The 12,226-nt window shown below is 37.6% G+C and overlaps 2 protein-coding genes across 4 annotated transcripts in view; one reads left to right on the plus strand and one right to left on the minus strand.

Annotated features, from left to right (window-relative positions):
* The window catches only part of LOC131975753 (trypsin-3), a 641,927-nt gene extending 632,146 nt beyond the window's left edge, over positions 1-9,781 (plus strand). Inside the window, exons 1-6 of one of the 2 annotated variants that reach the window (XM_059338509.1) lie at positions 6,134-6,214; positions 6,324-6,386; positions 6,468-6,624; positions 8,112-8,365; positions 9,329-9,465; positions 9,567-9,781. In XM_059338509.1, the coding sequence (XP_059194492.1) occupies positions 6,347-6,386; positions 6,468-6,624; positions 8,112-8,365; positions 9,329-9,465; positions 9,567-9,716 (738 nt within the window). In that variant the 5' untranslated portion in view covers positions 6,134-6,214; positions 6,324-6,346 and the 3' untranslated portion in view covers positions 9,717-9,781. Of the gene's footprint in view, positions 1-6,133; positions 6,215-6,323; positions 6,387-6,467; positions 6,625-8,111; positions 8,366-9,328; positions 9,466-9,566 lie in introns of those variants that run through there. The other variant, XM_059338510.1, reaches the window with a different exon arrangement.
* Positions 90-4,777, minus strand: si:ch211-261d7.3 (ataxin-2 homolog). Of its 2 annotated transcripts, XM_059338483.1 has the most exons (4): positions 4,649-4,777; positions 3,648-4,360; positions 2,043-2,465; positions 90-1,951 (listed from the first exon to the last, which is right to left on the minus strand). In XM_059338483.1, exons 2-4 carry the CDS (start codon positions 3,901-3,903, stop codon positions 1,044-1,046), a joined length of 1,587 nt encoding a protein of 528 aa, XP_059194466.1. In that variant the 5' UTR covers positions 3,904-4,360; positions 4,649-4,777; the 3' UTR covers positions 90-1,043. The 2 variants fall into 2 exon arrangements, with proteins under 2 accessions (XP_059194466.1, XP_059194467.1); XM_059338484.1 differs by lacking the exon at positions 4,649-4,777 and having other exon boundaries at positions 3,648-4,641.
* Positions 9,782-12,226: the final 2,445 nt, after the last annotated feature.

The following is a 12,226-nucleotide window of genomic DNA, read 5'->3' on the forward strand; positions in this document are numbered from 1 at the left end:
CAACGGATCTGTTCCATGTTATATTAAGCTGTTTCCGTGTTGCATTGTCTCTGGAAAATAAATTAATAAATAAATAAATAAAATCAGGATTTATTTGCAGTCCATGTCTGACTTTTATTAAAGTTTAGTTACATGTCATCGGAACAGTCGCTATCTACAAAATATAGATTGTGCGAATCTACGTAGTTGATGGCCATATGCTGTTTCTTTGCAACTACTAAACATCCATCATACTGCATGCAAGATTAGAATAAATAGCCCTACATACTTATGTATGCTTTTAAATTCCACCAGAAAAATATTAATTTAAGTCTGAAGCCTATTGTGATGTTTATGCCGGAAGGTTTTTTTGTTTTTCACCCAAAAAAAAAACTGTCAAGTCTTTAAAATGTAACACTGTTGTCTCAAAACGCACTGAACAGAACACAGTCTAACTTTATTCTCCAATCAAAGCTGGAAAAGACATACTTTTCCATGAAACTGTTAAAAAGCACAAGCATACATTAGCAGGTAAGTACAATAGCTGTATAACTACCATATATGGTAACAACTGCAGATTACAAGTACTTTATGACAATGTAGTTAGTGTATCAGGAGAATTAAGACAGTACTGAACTAGTAAGAGCATCATGAGCTTCGCAGCTCAGCTGCAAAGCATGTACAGTGACATGCATATTAAACATCAGCACCTACAGTATGTTGTTGTCTGGGTATTGAAAGTCTCATGAGTGAAGTTTTCACTCCACAGAGCAACTGTTTCAGTTTGTTTCAGTGAGTCTTTTAGCGTATGTCTGAATGAAGAACCAAGCTAATGTTAAGGCCACCCTATTGTCTTAAGTTTCTAATTTTCTTATCCATGTTAGTCCTCTCTGAAGACAAACTTAAGTGCGAGATGGATTTCTGATTCGAAACTGGACGTAAAACTCCAAATAACACATTTTTACAGAAATACCGTCAGTAGAAAAAGAGCATCATTTCTCGTCAGATTCTGAAACAGCAAATATGCATATGATCTGCAGATTGAGTTTCTAAGTGCTTTCTCCTCAGCGCCGCCTTCTGCGCCTGTGATCCACCGCTCTTCCTCGCCGTGGCCTCTGCACACTTCCATTTGTATTCGTGGGAGGGTCAGAGGGAAAAGTGCCGTGTACGTCGGGGGACGACGGGGCAGGAACCACCGCCACCGCCACCGCCGTCTGATTATTGGGAAGCTGGGTGACTTGTGGCTGCTGCTGTATTTGTGTTTGTTGCTGTTGTGACTGTACTACAAGTGGTTGCTGCTGATGTTGCAGTTGTGTTTGCAGTGGTGCTTCAATCCGCTGTTGTTGTTGTTGTTGTTGTTGCTGCAGTGGTTCTGTGTGTTGTAGCTGCTGCTGCTGCTGAGCCGGCTGTGGCTGTAAGTGCTGTTGAGGTGTTTGCGATTGGTGTGCTTGTTGAACACGATGCTGCTGCGGCTGTGGTTGTTGCTGGGCTTCCAGCACTCCCAGCAGCCTTTGCAAGAGGACATTGTTTTGTTGCAAACTGACGGCTAACGCCTCTTGCGAAGCGACAAGTGTTCTCATGTCCTGCCTGAAACCGTCCCCAAAATCCCTCAAACTCTTTTCTACCCGATTTCCCAGTTGAATGGCTGCTTCCCCCAACCCTCGTAGCTCGTCTTCGAGCCAGGAGCTGCGTGGAGGGGCTTCAAGAGGACCCTGCTGTGCCCCCAGTGAAGGCTGAGGGCTACTGGGCTGAGGGCTGCCATTGAGGAAAGGAGCACTGTAGAGGGGGGAAGGAGGTAGCCATCTTTCGGATGGAGGGGGTGGTCCTATGCCCAGACCCAGTCCTAACCCCAATTTGTCTTCCATGCTGTTTTCTACAGGTTCACACTCAGATTCTCCCAAGTCTCTGTCTCGCTCAGGATTGTCATCGTCTTTTTCCAAACCATCTCTCTCTGATCCTTCGACCCCTACACCTGCCAAAAAGATATTGTAAGTGGACAAGGGTAGATATTTGTATCCAATCTATAGAATCTACTAATAAGTACAGTCAATTATATTTTTTACCTGTATCTGAATCAGGGAAACATGGGAAACTGGGCTTTGGCCTGGTGCTTTGCTTTTGCCTGGCTTGTTGCAGCCTGGGGCTGGTCTGAGGGCGGCCCAGCATCGATGCCCCTCTGCTGGACGGCAGGTAGCAGCTGCGGTGGCGAGCGTCTGCTAGCCTTCCTCCGTTGCGTCTCTTCAGGTCATCCCAGCGCTTCTTCACCTCTCGGAGGGTGCGTGGGACTCTGGACACGGCGTTGACTCTCTCTAGGATTCCCGCCCAGATGCGTTCTCTCTCCCGCCGCCGGAGCCTCCCCGCAGGACCGAAGAGCTCTCCTTCACACCGAGTGACTTCTGACACCAACACCTCCAGCTCTGCTCCGCTGAAACGACTCTTTCTTTTTCCTGCACCGCCAGCAGCCAGTGCAGCTGACATAGCTCTGTCTGCAGAGAGAGAGAGGTGAGAGAACAGCTCAAAAGGGAAAGGAAAAATATCAAGTGATGCTAAATATACAGTACTGTGTGAGGAAGAGAAATGTGCTTTAAGAGTGTCACTCTTATTTCCACTCGGCTAAGCCAAAACTAAGCGTGTGGCATTAATAACAAAGTTTGTCTCGCTTGTTACAAAGTGATTACATCGGTAACTAAATGTTGAAAATGTTGTTTGCGTTAAAAGCGTTGTTTACGAGAAAAATAAAACTAAAATAAATGTACATATATTCAGTTCATACCAGGGGTAAAGTAGAACATTTTATTTAAAGTTTGCCCATCTGTTTGTGGATTTGTTTGTCTGGGTATTGAAAGTCTCATGAGTGAAGTTTTCACTCCACAGAGCAACTGTTTCAGTTTGTTTCAGTGAGTCTTTTAGCGTATGTCTGAAGAACCAAGCTAATGTTAAGGCCACACTATTGTGTTAAGTTTCTAATTTTCTTATCCATGTTAGTCCTCTCTGAAGACAAACTTAAGTGCGAGATGGATTTCTGATTGGAAATTGGACGTAAAACTCCAAAAAGTCCAGAAGTTTGTCTCGCTTGTTACTAAGTGATTACATCGGTAACTAAATGTTGAAAATGTTGTTTGCATGAATAAAAAGTAGTAATGCATATCCTTGCTGTTTTTTCTACACTACTGATAAAATAATTTGATGAAATAATTATAAATGCACTGTTGCCATTTGCAACCACATGTTCTGCAGACATGTACAGTACAGGCCAAAAGTTTGGACACACACCTTCTCATTCAATGCGTTTTTCTTTATTTTCATGACTATTTACATTGTAGATTCTCACTGAAGGCATCAAAACTATGAATGAACACATATGGAATTATGTACTTAACAAAAAAAGTGTGAAATAACTGAAAACATGTCTTGTTTTTTAGATTCCTCAAAGTAACCACCCTTTGCTTACTAGAATATAAGACATGTTTTCAGTTATTTCACACTTTTTTGTTAATTCCACATGTGTTCATTAATAGTTTTGATGAATCTACAATGTAAATAGTCATGAAAATAAAGGAAACGCATTGAATGAGAAGGTGTGTCCAAACTTTTGGCCTGTACTGTATAAATAAACAAGGAAACACACAATCCAGCATCTCACACTGACCTTAATCTCATTCACTTACTTTGTTCAATGGACAAGAGGTCGTCTGAGGACATGCCGGGCGCCATGATGTTTGGATGCACCACTACCACATTGAAGGGGAGCCCCCCAGGTAATCCACTGCTCTGGTCACAACTGCCCTCCGAGTCATCATCCTCCCTGGGGAAGCCGTTTTCTGAGGCTCCCCCTCCAAAGGGTCCCTCCGGAGACTCCACTTTGATGTGCATGGGAGGTGATTGCTCGTACAGCAGCCCCCCCTCCTCGTAGTACTCAGTCATGGGTCAGACCTGGTTTACAGCAGAACTGACTGGCGGGCCAATCCTGATACTGGCAGCTGCTGCCCCATTAACTCAGGTTCAAGGTGTGACTGAACCTACTGCTAAAGACATTACAACTCTTCAGTATTATACTGGATCAGATGATTATTTATCAGGAAATATAGAGTTGAACTACCCTTAAAATACTGTTGCCAACCTGTTTTCTTCAAATGTCTCATGTCATTCTTGCAGCTAAGTGAGAGATTCAATCAGATTGTCTGATTAAAGCATGCAGTCTGCAGACTTTAATGTCTAGCTGCAGCATAAATACATTTCTGTCATTTTCACTGATGCAAATATGTTACTGTGAACATATAAACGCGGTGTGAAAACACCTGGAGCAGGCTAAGAGCTACATCTACACGTCCAGCTGATTTACAGTGAGCTGCACCGTCAAAGCAGAGAATCGCCTCCAGAGCTGAAAGACAACAACAAAACACAACACTGCTGACAACTGTGCAGCATTTTAAAACAATTGAGTCCGTTTCTTTCACTGACATTGACTTCTGTATTCTGTCGCATCGATGCGCATTTTTTTCTGCACCACATCCGCAATGGTTGCGCATTCCGCATACATTAGGTGCTGATCTTGCAATAGAGCTAGCTGTTAGCTAACAGGCTAGCACAGTTTGAGGCAGAGCTGCAGCCTGAACTGTCAGCGAGAACCGAGCAGACAGGACCAGAGAGCCGCTGGAGCGTTTCTTACCTCATGATAACTGCACATGGGAGGCAAAACCAAACCAAAACACAATTGGTGCAGCTGTTTGCTGAGCAGCCGATACACAAACCAAAGACAGTCGCTTACTATTGACGTCATCGAGGGGTGCGTTCAGGACCAATCAGAGCTCGGAGATGTTGCAATGATTTGATCCAGTTAATGATGGTTTATCGTCACCCTGTTAAAATAATCGCCTAACTGATTTTTTCAAGTTTTGCAGGAAAAAAAAAAAACTTCATCAAAAGTGTGTGTGTGTGTGTGTGTGTGTGTGTGTGTGTGTGTTTACCTCGGTGTTATTTGCTTGTAATCATTTAATTTTTTTACGGATTTGAGTGTATGCTATTTTTAACCGATCAGAAACCAATTTCTTTCATTTTAAATAGTTACATTGTACATATCTTTATTTTGGTATTTTTAGATAGTTCCAATTTTATGTTATTTTTTCTATATATCGTCACCCTGTTAAAATAATCGCCTAACTCATTTTTTCAAGTTTTGCAGGAAAAACAAAAAACTTCACCAAAAGTGTAACATATGATATTTATTGATCATTTCACTCGAAAAGGAGATTAGAGATAGATTAAAACACAATATGAATTTACTATCTGTATTTTATTTTCATAACAACGTATGATTTATATAATCAGCAAAATAATATTTTTGTTTTTATTAAAACAGTTTATATTACTATATTGCTGTGGTCAGTAGGGACAAAACAATGGCCTGAAAATTACTTGCATGGAGCTCATTAAAAGCTTATAACAAAGTTTGTTATATCGTCACCCTGTTAAAATAATCGCCTAACTCATTTTTTCAAGTTTTGCAGGAAAAACAAAAAACTTCAGCAAAAGTGTAACATATGACATTTATTAATCATTTCACTCAAAAAGGATGTAACAAAGGATGGCTGTTGGCATAGTAATAACACTGTATGTAAATTATGTAACTTAAGAGAAATAAATTACTTAAGCAATTTTTTGAACATGCCTTTGCGACTTAAGAAAGATATGGTAACACTTTATTTTGAAGGTGTCTACATAAGAGTCACACAAGCCTGTCAGAAACATGACATGACAAGTATCATGAGCATTAATGTCACTTCAGAGTGTCATTAAAATGACCAAAATAAGACACAAAATGACAAAAAAGACACAAAATGACTTACAAAGACATGAAAAGAATTTAAAAAATTGACAAAATAGCCCAAGACTCCATAGAGTTAAGTTGTTAACCCATTTCTTGTTCCCTGAAAAAGGCCTACTTGTATAATTCTGAAATGTACATTATTTTCCAGTTTTGGTTAAGCTTACCTTTTTTTATTTACCTCTGGCAGTTCACCACTTACCTTTGTACCCTTTCAAGCTGTTCATTTGACTTGAACTGCTTGAATTTCAATAGAAAACTGGAAAAATTGGGCTGTTCTAAAACTTTTGACCGGTAGTGTACATATTAACATAAAGATAGCAGAGTTGAGGGCTGCCTATGTGTCAGTCCTCTTGAAAATGAACACCTCATGGAAATGTTTTTCTTTGTGACCATGCTGCTGTTTCCCAGGTAGGATAATGTTTAATCTTTGTGCAAGGTTTGCAGAAAAACCCTTGACAGGGAGTGAGATAAAGAGTGAGTCTGCATGTATATAAACCCTCCACATCTGCTGCTGCAGTGTGTAGACTCAGCTGAGGCATCATGAAGTACTTCATTCTTCTGGCTCTGTTCGCTGCAGCTTGTAAGTCCTGTTATAATCTGGTTTTATAAAGGAGTCACTGAAGATGTAAAAGTAGTTATAACTCACTGTTTTTTGTTACAGTTGCTGCTCCCATTGAGGATGACAAGATTGTTGGAGGCTACGAGTGCAGGAAGAACTCTGTGCAGTACCAGGTCTCTCTGAACTCTGGGTACCACTTCTGTGGAGGCTCCCTGATCTCCAGCACCTGGGTGGTGTCTGCTGCTCACTGCTACAAGTCGTAAGTGCAGACATCCATACATTATGTCCACAGTCATACTCAGAATAAGCTTTAAGTCAGTGGCGGTTCTAGACCAGTTTTACTTTGGGGGTCAAGCAGGGGCCAGTGTTTAATCAGAGGGGCACATTAGCACATGAAAAAAATGGCAAAAATGATATTTAAGCATTCAAAATCTTTGAATGTCTTGAAAAAGACACAAAATGACCAAAAAAAGACACAAAATGAGAAGACAGAATGACAAAAACCCCCACAGAAGACATAAAAACGACAAAAAAAGACACAAAATGACCAAAAAAGACACAAAATGACCCAAAAAAAAAGACACAAAATAACTAAAACAGACACAAAAAAGACACATAAATGACACCAATGACAAAAAAGACACAAAATTACAAAAAAAGACACAAAATAACTAAAAAAGACACAACAACAGACACAAAATGACAAAAAAAGACACAAAAAAGACACGTAAAGACATGAAAGGGATTAAAAAATGGACAAAATAGCCCTATAAGACTTAAATCTTCATTTTAGCTTTTTTTTTTTAAATCTCATTTAATTATATTTAGAAGATACAAATACATTGATTGAAACAATGAGACTTACCAACAATAAAGTCGTAAGTGCAGACATCCATACATTATGTCCACAGTCATACTCAGAATTTTTTTTTTTAACCTTTATTTAACCAGGAAAGTCTTATTGAGATTAAAAATCTCTTTTACAAAAGAGTCCTGGCCAAGACAGGCAGCAGCACAGTTAGTTACAGACTAATTAATCATTTAAAAACAACAGAGAACATAAAAATAGAGTCACAGTCAGAACATCATCAAACACAGCATGTAGAGACAGAAGAGCCAGCTTCAACATCATGAAGTAAGGATTTAAACATGTTTAGAGAAACCAGCTCCTTAAGTTTTAGCGCATTTTGCAGCTGGTTCCATGAAAAAGGAGCAGCATAACTAAATGCAGTCAGTAAAAACAAGTCCTCAGAGCGGAAAAGAATAAGCTTTTGGTGCTTGAAATTAGTGTCTTATGTGGATTTTTCATGTCTTTACATGTCTTTGTAAGTCATTTTGTGTCTTTTTTGGTCATTTGTGTCTTTTTGTGTCTTTTTTTGGTAATTTTGTGTCTTTTTTGTCATTGGTGTCATTTATGTGTCTTTTTTATGTCTGTTTTAGTTATTTTGTGTCTTTTTTTTGTCATTTTGTGTCTTTTTTTAAAATCATTTTTATGTCTTCTGTGGTTTTTTTTTGGGTTATTCTGTCTTCTCATTTTGTGTCTTTTTTGGTCATTTTGTGTCTTTTTCAAGACATTCAAAGATTTTGAATGCTTAAATATCATCTTTGCCATTTTTTCATGTGCCAATGTGCCCCTCTGATTAAACACTGGCCCCTCCTTGGCCCCCACAGTAGAACTGGTCTAGAACCGCCACTGTGTGTAATGTCCCGTCACTAACATGTATTTTAACCCTGATGCCTCTGCAGCCGTGTCCAGGTGCGTCTTGGAGAGCACAACATTGCCGTCAACGAGGGCACCGAGCAGTTCATCAACTCTGCCAGGGTCATCCGCCACCCCAGCTACAACAGCCGCAACCTGGACAATGACATCATGCTGATCAAGCTGAGCAAGCCCGCCACCCTGAACAGCTACGTCCGCACCGTGTCCCTGCCCTCCAGCTGTGCCGGCTCTGGAACCCGCTGCCTGATCTCTGGATGGGGCAACACCAGCAGCTCTGGAAGTCAGTAACACACTCCACACTGTAAAAAATAATCTGTTAAATTTACGGTAAAATACCGGCAGCTGTGGTTGTACAGTGAGTTGGTTTTCTACTGTAAATTTAAATGTAAATATCAGCAAAAACTGTAATTTAGACTGAGTAGTCCCTTTATTTAAAGGTAATTGTGTCCTTGAGACAATATGGTATTTCTCCATTCATTTTACATGATTTTTTAAAATATTTTTACAGTAAAACTGTGTGTTTTTCAAAAGTTTTGTTCTATTCTGTGATTTACAGTAATTAAAAGTGTCTATTATGGTGATATGCAATTTTTTTTATTTTAGGCCGTATTTCTCATGCAATTTGACAGCATTTTACTGTAATTTCTACAAACACTTTTTACAGTGCAGTCACAAGAAGTGTTTGTGCATGCTGGGGTTAGGGCTGGGCGATATGGCCCTAAAAGAATATCACGATATTTCAGGCTATTTATGCGATAATGATATTCTTGACGATATTACCAAATGCTTCAAAATATATAGAAAATATGGTGTGAAGTGCAAATCTCAACAGTTGCCAAATACAAAAAAAAAATACTCTTGACTCTTGAGTATGAGAAAATAATAAAAAATACCATTTAGGGGTTCCGGGGGCATATTTTAATGACATTTTGTAAAGGGGAATAAAGGTTCTTGTATGTTTTATTTAAGGCATCTTATTTTGACAGTCTTCTTGTAAGTTCTGTGGTGGATTCTGTTAACACACTGAGCTCTTATTTTGAAAGCTGCATGTGTTTAGTGACAGGGAGTAAGTAGCTTTTTGCAATTTTTTATTTTAGGCCGTATTTCTCATGCAGTTTGACAGCATTTTACTGTAATTTCTACAAACACGTTTTACAGTGCACTCACAAGAAGTGTTTGTGCATGCTGGGGTATGGATATTTATGGATATTTATGGATATTCACGTGTTATTTCTCTCTCCAGGCAACTACCCTGATCGTCTGAGGTGCCTGGATGCCCCCATCCTGAGTGACAGCAGCTGCAGGTCTGCCTACCCTGGACAGATCACCTCCAACATGTTCTGTGCTGGATTCATGGAGGGAGGCAAGGACTCCTGCCAGGTACCAGATCACTCCTCCTCACTGTTTCTTAGAGCAGCCACAGCAAACGTTAGAACCCCTCTGCTCACATGTTGTCTATCTTTCTCTCTGCGTCCTGTCAGGGAGACTCTGGTGGCCCCGTGGTGTGTAACGGCCAGCTGCAGGGCGTGGTGTCCTGGGGTTACGGCTGCGCCCAGAGGAACAAGCCCGGTGTCTACGCCAAGGTCTGCAACTACAACTCCTGGATCCGCAACACCATGTCCTCCAACTAAAGTCTCTTTACTGGAAGGATCCTTCATCTAAGGAGTCTCAAACTTTGACACCTGTTTTGAGAAAATAAATGATTAACATCAACCTCACTCTTTGTTGTTCCTTGTTTTGTGCTGTTGGATAAAACATAGATCTAGAAATGAAGAACGAGAAAAATAGTCTCTTTAGAAATAAATGAAAAATATATGTCCAAAAAAATCTAACATTCACCCTAACCCTGCATTACTGTGAAAAAATGATATGTTTATGTGTCAAAAACAAATAGATAAGCCACAAAATGAACCCTTTTCCACCATAATTTAGGGGTAAAACATCACATAATAAAATTTTAGAATATATGCAAGTGTTTCGGTAACACTTTACAATAACCATCATTTATAGATGGTAAATAGATAGTTTATTAATGTTTAATCATCATTTATAAACCGTATATAGCCCATTTAGAATGGGGAATAGAAAATGTAATGATGTTGAACTATAATGTATAAATGCCAAATAGATTACTTTACCATAAACAAACATAATTATTAGTTTATTAATAGCTTTACACTCATTATAACATTTTTAACACCATATTAAGTATGTAAATGATTTCAAAATTATTCTTATGCCTTTAAGAAATTGCTTGAAAACATTTAAAGATTAAATATGTATAGCATTTTGTAAATGGTTAATAAGAATTGGTTTATAAACCATCTATAAACATCACTTAGATGGTTATTGTAAAGTGTTACCAGTGTTTCTTTACATTCAGAATTAAATGCTGAAGGGTTCAGCCATATATAAGACTGTATAAAACTGTTTGGCATTTGAAGAATTTTGAGAAAACTACAATTCAAGATTTCTTACTTTATAAATAAAGGTACATTTTGACTACATGTCACTTAAATCAGAAAAAATGTATAAAGCAATTTAAAGTAATTCAGCCACCTTGGATGATATATACTGTGATTATTTCATCATATATTTGATAGATAGATTAAAAAATGCTATCCTGATATATATGCATGTGTAACATGTGTAAATAATGTATTGAAACAAATGCATTTTACATTACAATTCAGCTTATGTGCTGCCACATCAACAACTAATTGAACCAAAAATAGAGAATTTACCTAAACATGCATACAGGGTGAATATATCCAATAATAATATGAGATAGTAGTAGCATAGCAGAATATAAGATTAGATATTACTTTATTAGTCCCAAAATGGGGAGTTTTTCAGTGTAACTGCAGCAAAAACAGAAAGAAGTATCAATACAATAACATTCAATAGAAACAAGCAATATTAACAAGAAATATAAAGTATTGAAAATTTAAACAAGAAGAAATGTAAATATATAAATAAATAAAAGTATTAAGACCAAAACAATAATATAAATTGGGAACAATATATACAATATAGACAGCTGAAAATTGCATAAGAAAACAGTGAGTAGTATACCTGATTGATGTATTGAAGGTATTGATATTGCAGTTTATGTACATTAAAGTGCAGTTATTGTGAGTTTTGGTGCATTAAATTGTTGTGAATAAGCAATTAGATTACTAAATGTGCCCCCAACTGAAAATATTAATCCCCCTTTATGTTTCTGGGTTATTTATAAGCACAAATCTGAATAAATTTTCTAAATCAGTCAAACCATTTGGCTGTAAAGTGAGTCTTTCTTATCATACTATATTTAGTCTGGACTGTGTTTTTTTAAAATGTTCTCTATCATGTTTTAGGGAGAAAAAACAGTTGCGCCATGTGCTTGAAGACTAAATATAGTATGAGAAAATGGCTGTATCTCAGACACTACAATTAATAACCACTTGAATATTAAGGATATGCAAACATATGAAGTGTAAAAAAAAACATAATTTGTAAAAGGAAATTATCAACACAGTGTTGGACATTTTCCTCATTTAAAAAACAAATCCTGGTTTTGACTATTGATAAAAGTGTAATTTTTCATGTGATCTAAAAATATAAAAGTTATACCATAAGACACTTACCTAAAGTATGGCAATACCAGATTTAATAATAATAATAATAATAATAATAATACATTTTATTTGTAGTGCACTTTACATTACAGGAAATGTTAAAGTGCTACAGGTTAAAAGCATAACAGTCTAATTATAAAAAGGATTAAAAAAAAAGGAGATTTCAAGATTTTAGACCAATCATAACATATTTTAAAGGTATTTTTTTATTATAATACATAATAAATTCACAAACGGGCACAAATGAGTAAAAAAAAAAGCAGTTTGAAAATTTAACAGTAGTTTCTATCTTGTTTTATAGCCGGTGTTTAATCGATCAGGAGACCAAACAGTGAAATTCATATCTTTAACTGGAAGTATATATAATATAAACATCATGAATTCAATACAGACGATTTACACAGTTGATATGAAATGTATGTTGATGTGCACGTCTACAGGTAATGTGCAGGTGTAATTTAGTAAATTCCATCGACAGATTCACATTATCAGGATAAAAAGCTTCATGTCCTTTAACCCAT

Source organism: Centropristis striata, chromosome 8 (assembly GCF_030273125.1).
Source record: "Centropristis striata isolate RG_2023a ecotype Rhode Island chromosome 8, C.striata_1.0, whole genome shotgun sequence".
Taxonomy (NCBI): Eukaryota; Metazoa; Chordata; class Actinopteri; order Perciformes; family Serranidae; genus Centropristis; species Centropristis striata.